This window comes from Wyeomyia smithii, chromosome 1, assembly GCF_029784165.1.
Source record: "Wyeomyia smithii strain HCP4-BCI-WySm-NY-G18 chromosome 1, ASM2978416v1, whole genome shotgun sequence".
NCBI classification, from domain to species: Eukaryota; Metazoa; Arthropoda; class Insecta; order Diptera; family Culicidae; genus Wyeomyia; species Wyeomyia smithii.
This window is the reverse complement of record NC_073694.1, coordinates 47,068,236-47,090,419: the sequence shown is the minus strand read 5'-3', so window position 1 is coordinate 47,090,419 and position 22,184 is coordinate 47,068,236. Positions and strand designations below refer to the sequence as shown.

Below are 22,184 nucleotides of genomic sequence, written 5' to 3'. Positions count from 1 at the left end.
GGGCAGAAAATTCTCGATTCGTCGAACTGAGTCGAGTAGTATATGACATTCGGCAATTTGGATCACTTTTCTACCTTTGAATTAGCCAGTGATCGTTAGGAGAAAGTCAATATGTTTACTTTCATTATATGATTTCACATTTTTATGAACAACGGACAAAGTTACAATCCGATTGCAATAAAAATTCAATAACAACCTATGGGGCAACTAGACCTTTCATTTGACACTAATTTTGTGAAAATCGGTTCAGCCATCTCTGAGAAAAATGAGTGAGTTTAACCAACCTCAGGATAACTTTTCTTTACATAACTTTTGAACCATATGTTCAAACATAACGAAATTTAAAAGTTAAGGGTTCTGGAGACAGCCCGATCATTTGAAACCAGTTTTTTTGAAATCGGTTGTGTGGTTTTTGAGATATTGATGTTTCGTGATTTTTACATTTTGATACATAACCTCTAAACTAAAAATCCGATTACAATGAAATTCAATAGCAACCTATGACGCAACTAGACCTTTCATTTGCAATTAATTTTATGAAAATCGGTCCAGCCATCTCTGAGGAAAGTGAGTGAGAAAAAAAAGTTGCACATACACACACACACATACACACATACATACATACATACAGAAAATGCTCAGTTCGTCGAAGGGGGTCGAGTGGTATATGACATTCGGCCATTGGTACACTTTTATACCTTTGGTTTTTCCAGTGATTGCTATACCTTTCTAGGAGAAAGGCAAAAGGTCGCTTCAGGACTAGGGGGGCCCCTTGAATCGGGAGGCCCGGGGCATCTGCCCCCTTTGCCCCCCCCCCTCAAATCCGGGCCTGTTTGGCGGGTTTGAATAATGACAGTTTTACGTTGAATAGTTTTGACTCGAGTCTATGTATAATATAGAGTCGCGCAAAGTTGAAACCAAACGAACCAATTTAACGTCAAACAAGAGTACCAATCGAGCAATAAGAATAAACAAAGTGATAATGTTAGGTGTGGATGAAAAGTGTTGTAATTGAGCGTGATATAGAACTCCGAAGTTTCAAGATTTTCAAAAAACGATATTCGCTTATACATGGTGAAAAACAGTACTGTATAGTTCTTGGCAACAAACGGTACAAAAAATGTGTTGCCAGAGAGATGGATTTTCTCTTTGCGCGACTCTATATAAACATAGACTCTGGTTTTGACTAGCAATACTCAGATGAAGAGATATGCAGAGATAAAGTTGTGAGCCAAACGAACATGTCCAAATCCGAGCAAAACGAACAAGAAAGATAACATATTGAGATGTATTGCAATTAGGTACAATAAAGAATATATTTATTTTCACACGTTTTCCATGTTATATTGCTAAACAATAAATTAAGAATGCTCCGAAATTGCTTTATCACAGTAATTTTTAACTGTTGACATTTTGACCTTTTGTATGATCAACAAAATATTAATGATCAATTATGGTGAAAGTATACAAAACCAAACAAACTAAAAATTCAACACCTTCACGGTTTTTGTGATGCACTTTATTATTTCCCAGAACTTCCACCGTCATCATCAGTTATACGAGTCGAATGAAAAAGTTAGTCAACATTGCGCTTTGAGAAGAGATCTAGCACTTCTGACATGTGAAACCTAGTTGCCAAATTGGCGGTTTTTTCATCGCTTATCTCTCTCTCTCTCTCTTTCTCTGGGTATCTCTAGTTTTGACATCAAATGTATGCCTGAAGGGCACTGGGTACTGAAATGCCACTGCGACAGTCTTACTGATTGTCTTTTGTGGTTGGATTGCTGTGCACAGATTACGGATTGCTCGTACTCATTGATAGAGTAGAACTGTTTTGTTGTAAACCTGTACCCCAATCAGGTACAACATAGTTGATGAAACTAATGACAAGCTTGGGATTAGAGCTCCATACTTGGTATGGAGTTAAAAGATAACTTCCTAGTTAGTAGTTAATAGCGGAGTTAGTTTGAACTCCCTAAGTATGTGAAGGTGGCCGATTTGGTCCCCTTCGAGTATAGTTATCCTCCTTTGCAACCTTAGAGCGCCAAGCTCAGCTTCCTTTTTCACATGAAGATGTAGAGACAGGAGGCAGAGCATTGCTTCCATGGCTGCAGTTGGAGTTGTTCGCATAGCGCTGGTAGCCGAAAGACATGCAAGTCTTTGAATTTTTTTGAGTTTGGCTTGCGCAGTCTTTTCGTTCACCTTAGGCCACCACACAAGGGCAGCATAGGTGATTCTTAGTCGGGCAATGATCTTGTAAGACCAGAGTGCCAAGTTTGGTTTCAGTCACAGAGTTCTGCAGGCCCAGATCGCCGAACTTTCTTAGCGGCATGATCCAGTTGTGCAGATCAATTCAGTTTCTTATCCAGAATAATTCCGAGGTATTTGACTTCATTGCTGAAACCCAGTCTGACTCCATTCAGTGTTGGAGGAGTGATGGAGATCTTCCTTCGTCTACTAAATGGAATTAGGACCGTTTTTAAGGGGTTTATGTTTAGTCCCTCCTGTAGACACCATAACGTGGTAGCATCCAGAGCCGCTTGCATTCGGCTCGACAGAGTTGCGTCATCTTTACCTCTGACGGTGAGGACGATGTCATCAGCGTATCCAATTACCTCATATGCTGTGAAAGCTTATTGAGAAGTGCGTCGACAACTAGTGACCATAACAAGGGCGAGAGAACTCCTCCTTGTGGGCATACCTAATCACTGACATTGTTACAGATGAATCTCCCAAGGTTGCTGTTATAACTCTGCTAGAGAGCATTGCGTGTATCCAGCTCCTTGAAGTGTGGTCGATTCCCTTATTGGAGAGAGCCGTATTAATTGATGCAAAGGACGTGTTATCGAAGGCCCCATCAATATCAAGAAAGGCACATAGCGCCGTCTCCAGATAACTCAGGGACTTTTCAATCAACGTCACTAAGCTGTGAAGGGCAGTTTCTGTTGACTTGCCGCTTTGATAGGCATGTTGGTTCCTATTCAGCGGGGAGTCTTTAAGAAACTCATCACGGATATATTTATCCATTATTTTCTCCGTTAAGCGGTGTTTGACCAATAAATAATTAATGGGTTCAATGATGGCAATTTCGGTCACGGCTTTGACATAATAAAACGTGTTTTAAAGAAACCCGTGACCGAAATTGCCATCATTGAACCCATTAATTATTTTCTCCTCACTTTGCAGTGATGTTGCCGTTTTTGTCCGGATCGGAAGATGATGCTGACGACTGCCAACAGCGGTTTGGCTGGTTGATGGAAGTTGCTCTTCCTCACTGTTCGGCTTCGGTTGCAGCAGTCAATTGGCAACAGAAGGTCGTCGCGCACTCTGTGGCGGTTTTTGACTCCGGGGGGTGCGACTGTTCGGTGGTTGATGCTTCACACTCTTGCGAGTCTTCGGTGGAACCGTCCGAGCAGCCGCGGGGTTGCGTTGTTTGGGTGGTGACAAGGCACTCACGGAGGAGCATCCTGCGCGTACCTTCCCAGCCGCCAGGTTGCGTTTGGGTGGTTGTGGGGCACTCCCGGAGGAGTTTCCCACGAGAACCTTTAGCCCATTCGCAGAATCGTTTTGCCGGGGTGGTGGCAGGGTACTCTTGGAGGAGTTACCCGCACGTACCTTCCCTGACATTGCGAATAGCATTGAAACGGTTCGGGATGTGTTCGGACGCGCCTCAGTTTTCACTGTTGAGGTTATTCCTTCAAGTGGGGAAAGACGATGTTCGTGCCGCATCTTCTCCTGTATGACCTCGGCCTCACTCAGTTTCCCACCTACCCCTTCTCTAATGAAGCAGCATTCAATTCTTGAATGAAGCAGCATGCGACACGCGGAGAGTGTACAACGTTGTCAAATTTAAACGCTCTCAATGTTTGTTCTCATCTCTTCAAGTTCACTGAGGGGCCATCCACATACCACGTGGACAGATTTTTAACGATTTTGACCTTCCCCCCGTGGACAAATGCCAATATAAATTCTTTTTTTTTTTGTAAGGACCGTGGACATTACACAACCCCCTCCCGTCCCCCCAGTGGCGTGAGTGCACGGTCTTGCAAACCAAATTCACTGGCCACAGCGTGCACGCTCTGTATGTAGATTGTAGATACGTAACAATATTGTGTACATTGATAAGTGCACTGCGCAGAGTGGTTTTTGGTCTGTTTTATGCCTCTCGTTCGCATCACTCATTGATTTCCAGAGTTAACTTATGGTAGGGTGGGTCACATGTATTTTTTTCATTTTGTGCGCTAGAAATGGTACACAGCGAGCAATACTAGTTGATCATTGATACTGTTTGATGGATTTTTTAGCTTTTGATTTTGTTAGTTATTCTTGAAATTGGTATGAAGCCCCCACCAACAACACCTGGTGTAGTGCACGTAGTGCACAATAGGACGAGACGCCACTGATTAAAAATGTCTTGAAATTCCAAACTGAAATATATCTGATGACTCTGTTTTGATATCCATTGTTATTCCGTTTCTATTTATGGCTTCACTAGCTTTTGAATAATTATTTTTACTCCATAGCAAACTTCTGTTAAATATGTCAAATTTTCATAGACGCAGATCGAAACGGTAAAATGAAAGTGATGTTTTCACCCAGAGAGTACTGGTGTGGTTTATGGAATTTGGAGTATGGTGCATTGATGCTAGTCGAAGTCGAAATCTTATGATTCAATTTTTTCGATTTTTCTAGCTTTTGAGCAGAGGTTTTTGTATACTATGTCCCAATTATGACTAGTTTGGCATTTTGTCAACAAACTTAAGATATATATTTTAGTCAATTTGCATATTTGCATTTTTTAAATTATTGGGGCTCGCATTAACAGCTAATAGAGAATCGGCGTGAAATATCGTGCTCCCGAGCGTCTCCGTCGGTAGGCGTGGATTGAGCGGTCGTGCATAATGCTTCGGTGTAAACGCGTCTCCGGCCCGGGAGAGTTCTGCTCATATAAATGTTTTCGAAATGTAGTGACCCAACTGTATAATATGTTAGTTCAAATCGTCCACATAGTGTAGTATAACATTTTGCGTTTCACTAGAATATACCACACACACACACACACACCTGTGCGTGGCCCTAATAACACTTTATTGTTTATTTCTGCTTTAAATCGGTCTCAAATCAGGAAATCGCTTTTCAAGAACAGACGAACAATTTACAAGAAACGTCGTTAGTCGACGGTCACCGAATATCTACAGACTTCGCGTCGATACCTTTCATGAGGTCGTATTTTCTACAGATTGGTTATCACCGTGTTATAATTTTCGGTATAAAGAGGGTCACTTCACGAAGAAGTGATAGGAGTGGCGAGGCGTTAACGTAGACTCAACTCTCGTAGCTTTCGTAACATTGTGAGAAAAATCAATGAGAGATACGTTTCGGTTGTTGCATAATGACTTCATAAACAGATTTTCGAATCTTTGAGTCTGTCTTGATTGAGTCATAGGTCCGGTATCCTAGCGTGCGCTTTATTTTTGCGGTGTTACATCATCAACCGGAATGAGTTCGGATCGCGTTATGATTTCCGTAGAAGATACAATGAACTCGTACGCGCGATATTTGTTATTATGAACCCGGTACTAGAACTCAGCGCATCGTTTACCAAAACGAGACCTGCTGCAAGCCTTGCCCTTCTCTTCAACATCCCAGTGATTTTTCGTGGAAGTGCAGAGGTGTTCTCGGCTTCCAATAAAGCGAGTATCATGTCAACATATTCCTATACACACTCCTTCTTTGACCTGCATTCGGATGCGGCCGGCACTGGTATTGCCTAATATAAAGATTAAGGTCACCAGTTTTTACACATTGAGGATGAATGTTAATCCCAAGCATCATCCATTGGTTCTCTGTGTAATTACAGCTGACCTGGCAATAACGGAGTAGCAACCGCGGGCGGTCAATCATGCTCATGCTCATATGTAGAGAACATTTCAAACATTTCAGATAAAATAAGATAAATTTCTTTTTTTTTTTTGTTTTCTCTCGTTAGTAGTGGTACTTTTGAGTTTTTTCAGGTTAATTTGAAATCATTTTTCATAACCTTTGTTTTAACTCCCTTTTCATAAATTTTTTTTAAACCTTTTTTTTGGCACTTCCAACTAAGCTGTTAGCTAAATTTGCAACCAGTTGTGTCTTTAGTTTTATTCATCTAGTGGCTCCACCACTTTTAGCTTAGTTTGGAATCAATCTCTGCTCTGCCCTTTTATTCATTCAGGAGTGTTCTTCAACCGTTAGGCTGACTTTGAGTTATTTTCTATTCGGCTTCTTCCTCTCGTTAGAATTACTTTTCAAATTTGTGTCGAATTTCAAATTATTCCCATTTGTTCTTGTTTATTCGTTTTTTCATAGTAATTTTTAAGAAATTTTCAGCCAATTTTATATTTTCTTTTGTTTCTTCCGTACCTAACAAGGCTAATTTTTTATCGTATTTTGTTTTGACATTTTCCATCTAATCAAAGCATTTTAAACCACTATTTCCATTATTGGATTTTGACCATTTTGGAGCTGATTTCGGATTTCATTCATTTTATTCGAAGTATTTTCAGATGTTTGAAGAGATTTTAGGTATTTTATATTAAGTTTGATATAGTTAATTCTTGAGTTTCGTATTTTTTTCTAATTTTTCTTGGTTCTGGTTGGCTGAATTTTGATCATGTAATTTTTCTAGTTGTTCTGTCTCCTAGAAGTTAGAGACAAGCTTGTTTTTTTTTTTCTATTTTTATAGCCGCTTGAGGAGGCATATTCTTTTTTGATTCGTTCGTTTTCACTAAATCAAAAATTTTTTTATTACATTATCTTGAACTACAACATCTTCAGAACATTCTCACAAATTTTCATAAAGATCTTAGTAATAGCGATTTGCAACACGCCTCGCTACGGCCGCATAAGCTAAACATGAAACTTTTAACGCGATTATCTCGGAATAGTGTTTTTCGAAAAATGACTTTGCCGTGATCCTGATTACGGGAAAACTACTGAACCGATTTTCTTCATCTTTTTATTTTAATTTTCGTTATTAAATTCGCCGGTCCTTGAACGATCGTTTTTTGAAACATACAGTGACATTTTGCCGCAAAAAAAATTGATGCAATTTTTAGCGCTCAAAACGTGCATTTTTTGGGAAAAACGTTCCCGTTTGCACTGAAAACAAAATACTCATAAAAGCGATCGTTCAAGGACACGGCACACTTCTAAGCTAATGAAATAATATGAGTTTTTTGAATTCCGTTGACCCGCTTAGTCTCTATCAGGATCACCGCAAGCCTCTGCGAAGAAATGCGTTTCGGGCAAACGGCCATTACTCCAGTAATAATTGGTATATCTCAAAATCAAACGTATTTTGTTGTTGTTGATAAACTGTATTTTCAGAAAAATACCCCTTTGATGCAACGAAAATGGTGCTATGCACTAAAAATAGATTCAAACTTCCCTCATTTTTCCCGACCAAAAAAGTATATAACCTCTTAATGAACTTGTGTGTTAACGGGTAAAAGCCGTTGTTAGAAATAGAAATTCAGTTCGCCATCTTTGATTTGGAAATGTTACGGTCTCCGAAAATTAACTGGCCTCCAGATATGGCCAAGAGCTCGGAAGTCATGAAGTGTTATCCTGCTATCATAAGCAATTTCGCTTACCGTGCAACTCACGTACCATTTAATTTAACCGTTTCATAGTAAACAATCAATTTGAGATCATTCGAATAATTGTTTGTTTATAGCATGACATAAACAGTTAGGTGCCAGCAGATATTGACTTTTCGAATTTCATTGAACGATTTGGTCTTCTCGCAAAAAGTCCCGGAATCAATTATAGACACAAAACCCTATTCTCACAGACAGACAGACAGCCAACGGATGCATCATTACGTTGCAAGGTTTGATATTTTACTAACATTTTTTTCGCCGGAATAGTGTGCTGATACTAGGCACCTTGTTTAACGTTAGAAAACCAACGACGTCCGCATAGCAGCGAAATAAGTAGGCAACGACTAGCTAACTAAAGGTGACAGGGACATAGTTAAGAAATAAAAAGGGAGCAAAATCGGAAAAAGAAAAGTTTTTTTCCTCCGAGGTTCCAATAAGTAGATTTTGATTAATAAAACCAATCTAGCAACAGACTTGATTCCAGATGATCACTATTTTCTCCGCACGAACGGAGACCCTAGTGTTACAAGTCTCTGGCAATGGTCTAAAAGACTATTTTAGCCTTTGTAATCGGATTTGCGGAAGTCGTTCCTCGAATTTTTCAAATATTCCGATTATATTTTTACACCAAATGTCTTACAACTGCAAGAAACTTTAAGATCTAGTGCTGTCTTTAAAAAATTTGTTTTTAGGATCGATTTCCTTATGAAAAAGTTCTGTGTGTTCTTTTAGAGAAGACCATGCTTTTCCCTACTGCTAAATGAAACTTGAAGGTCAAATTTTTGAATAGTTTTGATTAGCATAAGCAGTAATGTCTGCCCCGAAAAAAAATATCAAAAGCTCTGGGGGTTTGAATTCTAACCACCCCCCTCCATCGGCTACGCCTCTGCCCCTACCAATTTCTATAGTTCCATGACCACCTCCTTTGTACAAAGAATACGTATTCCAAAATGATACACCCAAAACTTGGCTTTTTATACTAAAAGGTTTTTGTACTAAAAATGTTCCTCGAATTTTCATTTCATAATAATCTAGTTTTGACAACTTTTCCTAACGCATTTTTCATCCCGAGCGCTCGATTGAACTCTTCGTTATCAAATTATAATTGAAAAAAGTTTCGGAAAGGTATTATATTCCGATTTTCGGATTTAAGACGTCATACGGTTGGAATTTTTAGCATTGGGGAGTATTTAAACATTCTTAACTTTCAGTTATGTGACCGGAAGTTGCGAATTGGATTTCAAAATTCATCATTTTCTGGGTTCATTCAGCTCCGAAAATACCTATATTGGGGAGTATTTGAGCAAAGTATTTGAACGTCGTTATGTTCCAAAACCGGCCCATACTGAGGAATATATGATCGACTTTCACAGATTTAAAGAAACCGGAAGATCCTCTGAATTTCGAAAAATAGTGTTCCTGGCTTAGGAAAAAGACTGTAGTGTCAACTATACTGACGACTTTTCACTCTAACAGCCTCATGAATCCGATGAATGAAAGCCGATCTAATGCGGCCTGCCTTGGTAAATATACGCCTAATAGAACGTAGACAGATATTAAAACTCTTCATATTATACATCACCTACGTTAATGAAGTAAACGGTAGAATCGATGTTGGGGAGCTTGAGTTTTACATAAGATGTGCTTCTGTATAACATGCAAATATTTTTTTTGAAACAATAAACAATACTTTTTCACACAAAAAAAAAAGCTATTCATGAGACCTCACATTCAGCTACAGCTTACACAAGGCAACGAAACTGTCTTGTGTTGCACACGACAGGTCATTCTTGCGCATGTATTTTGTTCGTTCGGACATGACAACCTAGTTTGCTCATCTTGAGGATGTCCTGTTGGCTTGGCTTGCGCTGTTGACAGCCTGCTGATCGGCTGCGGCTGTCATCGACTCGCACTTTTTCGTTTCTCCTTTTTCTTAGGCCAGTGGCATATTGGATACAAAGCAACCCGTTTCATATGTCCTTCGCACCCAATGAGATTTACATAGATGAGGAAGAAGAAGAAGACACTTGTCTGTATTAGTAGCGAAAAACAGGCAAAAACCACGTGCTTTTGGGTTGTGACGTTGATCTGCAAAAACAAGCAAATGTCATTTGAGATTGTATTCCACATTGTTTATTTGCTCGGAAAGGCTTTTTCAGCCGAATACTTTTATGTCTTGTGAAAAATTCTTGGAAAATGTACCGAACATTGATTTTTGGACATTGTTTTTAAACTTCTACATCATCAATGCTGACAAAACAAGGGCCCTTTAAACCTAACACTAAAACCATCTCCGTACCTTTCTATATTCCATTGCTTCGCACCATCTCACTTTCATTATAGCATCGGCCTTACTGTCGTGAATCATTATCACCTGACATCGCGCTGTCGAAGATTATAGGCTGTCAAGAGAAACAACAGACATAAGGAGATGAAAAATAACACCCCGTTTGGCATTGCATGTAAGTGCTGTCGTCAGTTACTCTCGGGCCGAACGTATGGGGAGCAGGTAGGGCTGTGCAATACAATGACAGCCGAAATAGTTGAACTGTCATACAGACTGTATACAGTCTTTTTCATAAACTTGATTCCAGTAGCCTTTTTTTAATGGAGGCGCTTGGCTAATGTAATGCTTGATGAAGACGAATCTGATATCCTGAAGGTCAAAAAATGTCTATCTCTGAAATTAAAAAATATACCTTCGTCTAAATTTATTATTGTGTGTGAAATGAGCTGAAGAACCTAAAATGTAAAATGATAGGTTTTTCTGGGTATTCAACCCTCCGGAATGGTAAAATTCAGTTTGTATCTTCATTCAGCATAGTAATTGTTATTCGAAGTTTGGTTTTTTGCCTCGAGAGACTCACTAATTATATGTATGTACTTAAAGTATACAACGTTGTGATTTCCTACAAGATATTATTAAAAAAATAAATAGTTCGAAGTTCGAGTTAATTCAGTACTTCCACCTGCGACAGCACGTGTAGGCAATCATAAAAATCCTACAAAATGATAGTATATGTAGGATTTTTCTGATTACCTGGTATTACCCACCATATTAAACTTTTAAATTGACTATTTTAGTTAGAATGGATTGTGGCATATTTATCGTATTTTTAATAAACTTCTGTTTGCTGCTGTTTGCTGCACGTGCCCAAAAGATGGTAAACAGTTTAATGGTTTGTTGTTTTCCGACTTTTCTCGATCAGGTTTGCACGGTGCTGCCGCAGCACTGGCGCTCGAATAAAACCCTGCCGATGGCCTTCAAGGTGGTGGCACTGGGAGACGTCGGCGATGGCACCATGGTGACGGTGATGGCCGGCAACGACGACAACTTCTGCGGCGAACTGCGGAACAGTACTGCAATCATGAAAAATCAGGTGGCCAAATTCAACGATCTGCGTTTCGTCGGACGTAGTGGCAGGGGTAAGTGTAAGTGTACTTTCCATTTATTGCATCGAACCAGTCGGAAAGGGTTTTTTTTTCCCTTGATTACACGCGGGTTCCAAGGGGTTGTAAAGTTTTATCTCGCGGCGAAAGATTTATAGCGGTGTTGGGGGTAAAAAACATTATAAAACCCAATGGTCTTCTAGATTCCGGAGAAGATTATCACTTTCATTATTCCTTCCATTAACATGTTCCACTTTAAAATCGCGCCCCCTTTTGCTGTTTGTTTTTGCTTTGGCTTTCGTTTTTTTTGCCGGCAGCATCTTATTTAAATCTGCCCTGACTTTCCCTGAACACTCAACAAGGGATTATAAATTGTAAACAGTAGCTTCGTTGTTCTTTTTTTGCTTGGTAGATTCTACGAATCTTAATTTTAATTTCCGGGAATTAAAACTTTTTTTTTTCTTCGCTCGTTTTACAACACCCTAAAAGACGATCCGCTTTCTTTTTTTTTGGGGCGATTTTTCCCTGCGTAAGGGAAAATTGAAGAAAATGAGCAACTTCTTCGCGGCAATTAGACAATGAGTAATAAGTAGCTGGTTGGGACCGTTCCTTTTCATTCACCATCGGACTACGCCGGTTTACGCAACAGTTCGGTTGACCTCACTCGAGTAGAAGGGGACGGACGGAGGGAGTTTCAATTTTAATTATATTCTTTCTCGTGGCCTCCGGCGGAAAGGGAGATTTGGTTGAATAAAGGTGAACATCGCTGAGGCATTTGAAGTGGTTTAGCGGCATAGATAGCAATTTGATTCCGTAACTGGAATTTTCTCTTAGTAACATTATACTGTTTATATCAAAAGTGTTCAAGATATACTTGTTCAGAAAGTATAGAAAAATAAAAAATCTGTCATTTAAGAACATGTTAAAACGATTCTCGTTTCTCTGACCAACCAGATCAACTCTGCCATATTTATGCAAAAACTTTGCGCTAAAACTGTGATGAATGAGAACAAATACCGAACCAATTTGTATCCTTCCCGGGCGACCAACACTAACGGTGGCACCAACAATTCACTTGCACCCGGGTTTCTAAGGAATTTAATAATTTTTCACTAATGAGTAGTGGAGAGGTTGACAGGCAGCAGTGGCAGACTCTACTGGGGAAGACGGTAAATTCCCCGACCTTTGTTCTTCTGGATGGGATTTCGTTTTCTGGCTCGACTCGCACCGGGGCACCCGGGTTGGTGTCATCTTCGCCAGCATCTTTGCGAATGGCAAAAGATTCTTCGTGTTACAGGGAATTATGAATTAACCTTAAATTTCAGTCTCGCACTGCGTGTCCTGGCAAACAGCAAAGGAGTAAGAAGAGCAAACATGTAAATACGACACCATCATCCACCTCCAACCTCTCTAGGTTTCTTCTGTGAAAGGGTGCTGCTGGTCCCAGCGCGATCGTTAAGCCGTTGCTTAGCCGTCTTCGTGAATGGCTGTGAATAAGGACACCTTGTTCAGTTGATAAATAGACGTATCCGGGAGCCAGACGGTGGCGACGGTGCGGTGGCGATGGGGCCGGCCGGATGGAAACGTTCATTAGATTTTTCCTAACTAGGATGACAGCTGCTGCTTTCTATTTATCAACGTTCACGTGTAATCTTGTTTAAGCTAGGTGTGCCGTAATCATCACAGAACCGCACATATTTTAGCCTCTATTGTGAAGCTTCTACGACAAATTATTGTACTAAATTATTTCCGAACTTGTGCAACTAACCATCTAAACATTTCGGGTATTGATAGTGTTGAATTTATGCAGCCATGTACTTTTTCTAAATTAAAATGCGGTCTTCATGTACGGCTCCATGAGGATTTTCTACTAAGTCACAATATTTCAGAAATGGTCTTGGGATACAATAAATTTATTTCTTCCTGGAACTCTTCTGCGTCACTAAAATTGTTATTTTTATGAAGAGTTTCATGTCGTTTGCGTATATTGGCGTATATTAGTTTTTTTTACTTTTTCAAGAGTGAAATGTCGCTTGCATACAAAATGAAAATGAGTGGACCTAAAGAGAACTCTGGGGCACCCTTAAAACTGAGATGAGTTTTGAAAATGTGCTATCTGTTTGTGATTAAACATGAATAGAACTAACTCAAAAGTCGGTATGTGGAATGTCGGTCTAGTCGAATTATTCACTGAAGTCAGTTCATTGTGTTTTGAATACGAGGTTCGGCTTATAACGGGACTATTGCTGTGAAATATGACAAGATGTGCCACTTTTTCAATCACATCTACAACGAATTAAAATCTTTTTTTTTACTTCAGATTTGGCAGAAAAATTCCACGTAGTTAACCAGAAGATTCGCCATGGCGGACTACGGAGCCACATCGATAAGCAGCCGCTCCATCTCTCCCAACGATCACTTCGAGTACTGGGTGGCCGCCAGATCCGGCCAGAACATCGCGTCTTATTTATTGATGAATGACGTAATTTCCGGTAGCCTCTTCGTAGTATTAATTTTTCCGTTCACGGCCAGTTCGGAGTGAAAGAAGAGCGGCTTTGACATCCCATCTCTGCTTGTTAGCCACAGCAGCACATTCTTGGGGAGCTTGGTTTGTGAAATGTATTTTACCTCAATGCTTCGTGATGGAAGAAAGCTACGAAGTGCCCTGCCAGACATTACCATCCATGGTTGGATAAGTCTCGCCGTACATCATCACCGCCACGTCGTGATTCGCCAGGGAAATCGACTAGACCATTCTATTCATTTGCTGCCGCTGCGTCATTGCCAGCAGCTCCGAGACTAGACGACATGTATGTCCATATTCGCCAGGTAATTTTTCACTGGTTTAGCCAGTTGCACCGACCACCCGGCCAAGCGCACGCAGCGATGTAGCCACTTTTCCCTCGGTCTTCCTCTTCAGCATCCGTTGGAGCTTCTTGTCGCTCAGGATCGTCAGTCCTGCGGAACCGGGTTGTTTTTCGATGCTCTGATTACTGTCCAATAAGGCCTGTACTCGAAAAAAAAAAACGCACCAGACAAAAGTGTGTACCAAAAACTTATTTCAAGCCGGATTTTCTTGAAACTTTCAGGAAATGAAATAATACATATGTACCAATCCAACGTCGATCGCGCGTAATGGAATAATGCCATGTCCGGCCAAAATAATTTCTCGCCTCCGTGAGACCGCGGGAAGGGCAACAAACGCTTCTGGAGGCACTCGGTGCGGTAAAACTAACTGTTGATGGTAGGTAGCCGTTGTGATGTCCTCTCGAACATCAAATCGTGATTTGGCAACGTAGAACTCTACCCTCGGTACTTTGCGTCTGCCTTGATGTTTCGTCATCCATAACCATGCACATCAGTTTCGTAAACCATTCTCGATACAGCTTCCTTGCGCGGGATTTGGCGCCATGTTTCGTTGATCACGCCGGTTCAATACCTTCCGGACCTTGAATAAACGAAGCCCAGCTACCTTCATAATTTGCTGAATGAACCAGGCTGAACACTTTGCCTTCAGAGCCGCGTCGCGAATCGAATGGTTCGGATTACGCTTGAAATAATCCAACACCTTCCGGGCCTCCACAGGGTTAGTTGTATCCGATTTTCTTCCATGGTCCTATGGGACTCCCTAAACGATTTTACCACCCAAGAGACAGTAGGATCAGAAGACAGGAATCACCCATATTCCGGGTTATCTTCCGATCCATATCATGAACACAGTAGGATTTCATGACGGCTCTTAAAAATCTTTGGCGATTTTCTTTTTGTTTCGATGACGTCTCAATAACCGTTCAGTGGTTGTTTTTAAATTTTGCACATGTAAATAATACACTCCAAGTTAGTTATACCCAGCTTTTCATCAATTTTTACCCACGGACAAAAAAGATACACACGGATAAGGTTTGTACATTTTTTCGAATACTGACCTTAGAGAATCTGATTGCTGTCCAAGATTGCTAAATGTTTCAACGCGACGGAGTACCGTACTTTGAACGTGCACACTTCTGAACGGAAAATCTTCACGCCACCACTGTTCGAGTTCGACTCATAGAGCTGTCATTTTTTTTTCTGCTGACTCATGGGCTACTTTGATTGATGCTGCATGGGTAATTTCCTCAGTGCGTGTGAGGGTAAACCCATGAAGTAGCGGCAATTTCTGTTCAAAGGCAAACGTTATCAATGGTTAGTGCATTTCAAAAAACTACAGCAACCGAAACAGCCAAAAGTGATCCTTGTTGCCTTAGAAATTATTGACGCTAGTATCAGTAACACGGAATCGAATACATATGAATAATTCTAGAGTCGTAGTTTAATGCAATATTTTTCGAAGAAGTCCAATGTCTCTCTAATTTTTACTAATTTGACAATGTCTGAAAGTGAATCGATCAATTGATATTTTCATCAATCTAGTCAGTACCATGATATATAGAGACATGGTGTAACGGTATGTCAAATGCGGCATCGGCCATATTGGAAACAGATTTGATTGCGAAGAAGTTTGTTTATAAACAGCCTCTGAAAAAAAAATTCGCATCGTTGAATATATCGTTTTTATGCATTTATATTGTAAATCTAACAATGATAAAAACCTTGCTATCAATTTTTGTGCTTCTGAAAGCAACACATAAGTTGAACACTAAGAACTGGAGAGTTTCTTTTTTAAGTGAGCAAGGAAACGTAAATAAACAAGGAAAAGTTTTTCCTGTTGCATATCACTACCAACCTATTGTCACTAACCTCCCCAAGCAAAAAATGCTACCTCACCCCGCGCCTACTTTTTGATCAAACCGTTACACCATGTTCTACTCATCATGGTCAGTACCAAAATCGTCAATATGTATTGCTGGTTGCACTGCTTCAATGTAGTGCTGGGGCTTTTAACCGGATATATTCGTGATCCGGTTATCCGAATCTCGGATCACGGATGTGTAAACGAATACTATTCGGATGTCCGGATATCCGGATACGGATAATCGAATAGTCGGATATCCGGTTGATCCGGATTTTGGATATTTGTCGGATATCCGAGGTCGGATGCCCAACACACATCTGTTGTACTGGTTTCAAACTTAATCAACATTTGCGCTGAAATACACGACATTGATATGGTTTGAAGTGCAGAGGAAAGGTTAGTGAAAATTATGCAGTTCCATAAAAAATAACCTAATATTTTTTATCTAATTGAAACTTTGAACAGATGTTCTTATGAGCTGAGGATGTCATATAGTGCTATTGATTATTTTTTTGACGACTACTTTATGAAAAAAAAAAATTAAAAGGAGGGTATTGTCCACATAATTTTAAAGCCAGAACGGATTGTTTGATCGGTGTGACGTTTTGGTTATAGTTGTAGATAATAGTTTTGTCTTTCAGGAAAAAATATACACCGCCGAAAAAATTTAGTTATCAAAAAAAAAAAAAAAATATTAAAAATCTTTTGTTCCGAAAAACTCATTTTTTATAAAAACTGTAAAATATAAGGTAAACATTGATGGTTCTCTGATCATGGAGGAATGAGAAACAAAAAAGGAAAAAATTAAATCTAATTAAATATCTCAAAAAATCACTTTTATGCATCGCCGGTTTTTTTTTTTACAAGCACTACGATCTGTAAGCTAATCAATTATAGTGACCTGAACTTGGAAAAAAAAATTGTCAAAATCAACAATTTGTTTTTCAACTATGTTTTTTACAGTTTTTTACATTTTTGGAAAGACAACATTATTATCTATAACCTTGTCGAATATATACCGATCAAACAAACTGTTTGGATGCTGAAATATTCATTTTTTTTTATTAGTAGACACTCGGCGCAGGAACTGAATTAAACGCTTTGTTTGTTGTTTGTTTATTTTGGCAATTTTTTTTATTCCTCCAAGTTTAGTTAACTATTAATGGTTAGCGTAAAGTCTGTAATTTTCGTAGCAAAAAATTCAGATTCATGAATAGCTGAGAATTTGAGATGTCTTAGTTATAACTAGCTGACCTGGCGAACTTCGTCCCGCCCGTTTTTGTGTTTAATTAAATAATTTTGATTATTCCAAATTGATTGATTCGCCAATAGTCTGCAAATGCACGATGAATCGGTCATAGGGTTTGTTCAAAGTCAAAAGACAAATCGTTTGAAATGATTGGTTTTATCGGAATGATAGAGTACGGAGAAATGTCAAGTGTCAAGTGTGTTTGATTTGTATAGTAGCCCTCATCTAGAAGTGAGATGGACGTCAACCACCATGAAAATATTTTCTGCTCCCAAAAACCTCATAATTTCGCATTTGGTTCCGTTTGCTTGTTGATTTCTCGTTATGTGCAGAAATTTGTGTTTCATTTGCATAGAAGACATATTTTTCACCCCTAAAAACATTCACCTGCCAAATTTGATTCCATTTACTTGTTTAGTTTTCTAGATGTACAGAAATTTGTGTTTCATTTGTGTGGGACCCCTCCCTTCCAGGAGAGGGAGGGATCTCGAACTATCTTAGTCCCCTTAACCCCTATATACAAAATTACACATTGGTCGTTTTAGTAGTTCCTAAGCCTATATGAATCAGACAGTCAGATAAACAGAAAGACAGACAGACAGACCGAGCTGCTTTTTTATATGTTTAGATTTATATTTTTTATGTTACCAGCAAAATATTTTTTGTCTATATTTTATGATAGGATAAGATTAAGTTCTACAACTTATTAGTAGGGTTCCTACACAATAATATAACCTACTGCAGAAGGCAGCTAGCTACTCTCGGGTTGCATAATATTGCAGACCCTATTTACAGTGACTTTCGGATCACTGCTATCACTAAAGAAATAAAACAAACAAAATTCCATTTATTCCAGTTCCTCTAGTTGTCAGCAGCGGCGTTAGCTGCTCGTGCAGCTTCAAATATCCGTCAGTCGTTGCAACGTTACTCGGTGTGGCGTTGTTTTCCTGCTCCTTGGCACCTAGCCGAGATAGCCAAAGAAAAACACAATAGAACGCGCGCTGAGTAATCAATAACAACAGGCGACGTGTGTTTCCTACTGTGATCGAGGCTAAACTCATTCATCCCGCGATGGCTGCCTCCGTTGCCGATCATAACGAACCCACCGAGACGTCGAAGTCAGCATTCAGCACACCACTCTTTTACCGCTAGAGGAAATACCGGCCTATCTAACCCTAAACATTACCTCACAAATATGACAAAAAAATTACTTCACTTCTCTATCGCGATGATGTCGATAAACGAACGAGTGTAAACTATTTTACGTGAATGATATTCAGTGCAAGTGATGAGAGTTGTCGTGTTGATTACACGCTCTTACGGAAGTATTCAAATCAGTGTTATTTTTACTTATGCACTCTCTCACAGCAGTACCCAAATTTAGGGAAATTTTCCATTCCAGGTTACAAATTCTGTCAGAGACGTTAAAATTCTTTAAATTTTTTACGGTTTTCATTTGTTTTCGAAAAGACAAAAATATTATCTACAACTTTGCCGAAGATGTCACGCCGATCGAACAAACCGTTTTGGCTCTAACAATATTTGTAATCGACAATACCATTTTTGACGTAGAATTACGTCTTACGGCAACATTGAGGTATTCAAATTCAAAAACCGAGAATATCGAGAGCGTCATCAAAATTATGCAAGGAAATGAACTATTTGAGTTAGATAAAAGTCTGCTTCTGCTCAAACTAATCATTTTATTAATGGATGGTAGGAAGAACGGTCCCAACTTAGCAGCAGCTGATAGCAGCAGCGGAAAGCAGTATGGGTAGCGGCAGCGATATATCCAATCACTGTTGCAAAAGGATGATTTACTGGGAACTGGATCGACCAGCAACAAGCAAAGCTGCGGCGGGCGGAGACTTCAAATATCTCTCTGCCTTCCATAGCGGACGCTACTCATGTTTCATAGTTTTGAGAAAAATAGGTTCGAAAATCTAAAACTTCTCATTCTTATTAATCCTTTTTGATTCTATTGATATTAGGGCTTTTGGAGACACGTAAAAGGTGAAGTATGAAAAATTCAATAAGAGTTGAAAAAGAAAAAATAAATTAGAAGAGTTGAAAACACTACAATGAACTAGATTTAGAGTATGCTCTCGAGAATTGAAATCACAGCTTTATTGGGAGATGCTTCGATTGTAGTTTCAGCAGCTGTTTCGGAATCATTTCCCCATTATTTTGGTCGCTGGTGATCAATGCAATAACATTACACGAGCTAACCTAGTTTCGTTATGAGATCGTTGGCTGATACAGTCCTCATAGGTAGCAGAAAATGTGGCGCAACACTGTCGAACCGGCTTCAGAATGCACTAGACATTACCCTGAGTTGATGCACCAAGGAGAGGCTGAACATAAATTCTGCTAACGCAATTATTGTACCCTTTACGAAACGGAAGAAACTCGTCACGCCGCCTTTTTCGCTGAAGGGGTTTTACTGAACTTCTGTAATGCATTATTGGCACTCAAGTTCTCAAAATGTGCGTCCAAATTAGTTTGGAAGTGCAACGCAGTACCGCAGAACTGAGTTCTATTGGACTGTATACCTAGACACCGCAGTATTCAGGGTAATTATAATACAAGACAAAGATGAGCACAGCACTTCTCAAGACCAGGCTTTTGTATTTACTAGGTACTACTTTTTCGGACGTTACCTATCAACTCCATATCATGCACCATGCGATATCAAATTGGAGCACAGCATTGATAACCAACCCAGTTCCATTCACGAGTACGGGTACCTCGTAATCTATGTACAGCAATCGAGGTCAGCCACAAAGCAAAACAATGGTCGACAAAAGCGGAAAAGGGGATAAAGGCATATTTTGGCGAAATTAGTACCGTAAACTGGGGTGACTTTGATCACTTTTTTGATTGTTTCTTAAATATTTTTGAAATATTCTGAAAACAATATTGTTTGATATTTTTAAAATAAGTATTTTTAAAATAAGTACTGACATTCTCAATAGGTTCAGTCACTACTTCAAAAGTTTAGCAACTATTTTGCTGTTTTTAAATATGCTTTAAATTTTTTACATCAATCGTCATTCCGGGGTGACTTTGATCACCTTGTTATTTTGATGAATTTGGAGTAACACTTTGCTACTTTCACTAAATCAAACAGCCTAAAACGACTTAAGCGAGTTTATAAATATGGGAAGCAATTTTGGGACCATTCACATTCTACGTGAACAGTTTATGTTGGCGAATGTCCAAGATTCATACAAAATTTTTAGAATATATATGAATGGTTATCCACTGAGAGGGAAGGTGGTCTAAAATCATCAAAAACTAGTCCACGTTGAAAACGACTTATGCAATTGTCCAAATTTGCGTGTTACTTCACGTCTTGGGTTTTTGTTAAGAAGAAATATGTAATACGCTGTGGAGATTATTGGGACTCAACATTGCCTTCGAGGAAAAACTTGCACAAATAACAATGAAATGCATTGTTATAATATTTGTTCATCTTAAGAACTTATCTGAGAACAAAATAAAAAACTTTACGTATTGCAACTTGTTGTTTTGAATCTGTTTGAACTGATTGTTTGTATGCAACAAAAAACGCCAAAAATACACTTTATTTTCAATTAATATTTTAGCATGAAAAACGCTCTTCAAATAGCAGGAAATGCATGGATAGTAGCAATGCAGACATATATCTACACAATCAGTGAAGATTACGACAAATTTCAAGCACTACGAGCGCTTTTTTACCACATTTTCAAAAAAGAGGTACAGTGATCAAAGTCACCCCGGTGATCAAAGTCACCCCAGTTTACGGTTCTTTCATAAATAATTCACATTTTGCTTCTTTTCCAATGAAAAGTGTGTGATGAAAGTGTGCTTTACATTAAATCGCGAAAAACACCTTGAGCATAAACCATCGGATGACTAGTGCTCGTAATTATTCTCAGGCTGTAGCGAAAGCTGTCAAACATGATTTGATAAACAAGTTTGGAAATTAATTTACAGCGCGTGAAAAGGATTACCACGTTTCTCCATCGCATCGCTTTCACAACTGTGTATACGAGAGGTGCGGGGATATATATTAAGCCAGTCGTGTACTATCGCGCTGGTGGCCTAGAAAATTTTAATTAATTCCTTTGCCGAGCCCAACTAGATTCGTTGCTGTGAGCAGCGTCAAAGTGCTGTGAGTGTAAATAAATGATTCGATTAATCGACTTTGATAATTTTGCTGGTTGTCGAAGAAGTGCCATTTCCAGTCGACATCAACGCGCTCGAAGATGGAGGCTAATAGAAGCAAGCTGTCAACCGGATCAACTCTACTGGCTGAAACTGCTTGTACCGCTGCTAGCAGCGACGTAAATCAAGCATGTTATGTACTGAGACATACCAGTAATATTACAATACGCAATACGCGTCTCTGCCGATGGGGATAAATTAAAAGGAATCACATCAGAAACACTTGATTCAAACGGTATCAAATTTCCTCCGGATGAAGGCAATCGGAAGAAAATTGGAACTAGAAATGTGCCATGATTAGTAGCTTTTTTCCCTGCTTTGAATTCGAGTCCCACTGTTCACAATGATGCATTAGCGTATATTGGAAATCGGAGGCCGTTTTCCCGATGTGCTTTCGTTTGATGTGACAGATATTGGGATTAACCCCAACTGAAAAGTTGTTAACATATTCAGTCTTTCTTTTTTCTCGTTGAGAGATACGTAAATCCACATCTTTTCAATCGAAGAAAAAATGTGTTCAACTTTATCGCGAGTACGTGAAAGGGTAACCCTTTCTTTCGGTCGGCAATTGTTTTCCCCCACTTGGATTCAGTGGAATCAGCGGCAGCCAGCGCGCGGTTGCAACGGTTGATTTGATTTTCTTTCTCTCAAATGGTTCAGTTGAACCATAAATATTCTGCCACCATCATTTGTTGTTGACCCATGGACGTGAAAGAATTTTCGGGGGACACATTTTTTTGTATCCATTCGTTCTGGACTCAAAACCCGGAATAGATACTGTTTTTTTTCTCCAGTGAATCCTTTCTTCGCATTCAAACACCATTTTTCCTGGTGTAACTTTTTGCGCGGAATGAACAAAAATGTAATTAAGGCTTCCGGTTGTCAGTGCACAGAAGGCTGAGGATGGAAATTTCAAATCCCCAAACCGAGACCAATCTGTTTCGCTTGGAAGGATTTT

At 39.4% G+C, this 22,184-nt stretch overlaps 1 protein-coding gene across 3 annotated transcripts in view; it reads left to right on the top strand.

The window, feature by feature from the left end:
• LOC129717854 (segmentation protein Runt) overlaps positions 1–22,184 on the top strand; it is a 156,560-nt gene that overhangs the window by 14,756 nt on the left and 119,620 nt on the right. For 2 of the 3 annotated variants that reach the window (XM_055668072.1, XM_055668071.1), the window contains exon 3: positions 10,853–11,069. In XM_055668072.1, coding sequence (XP_055524047.1) covers positions 10,853–11,069 — 217 coding nt within the window. Of the gene's footprint in view, positions 1–10,852; positions 11,076–22,184 lie in introns of all 3 variants that reach the window. The other variant, XM_055668070.1, reaches the window with a different exon arrangement.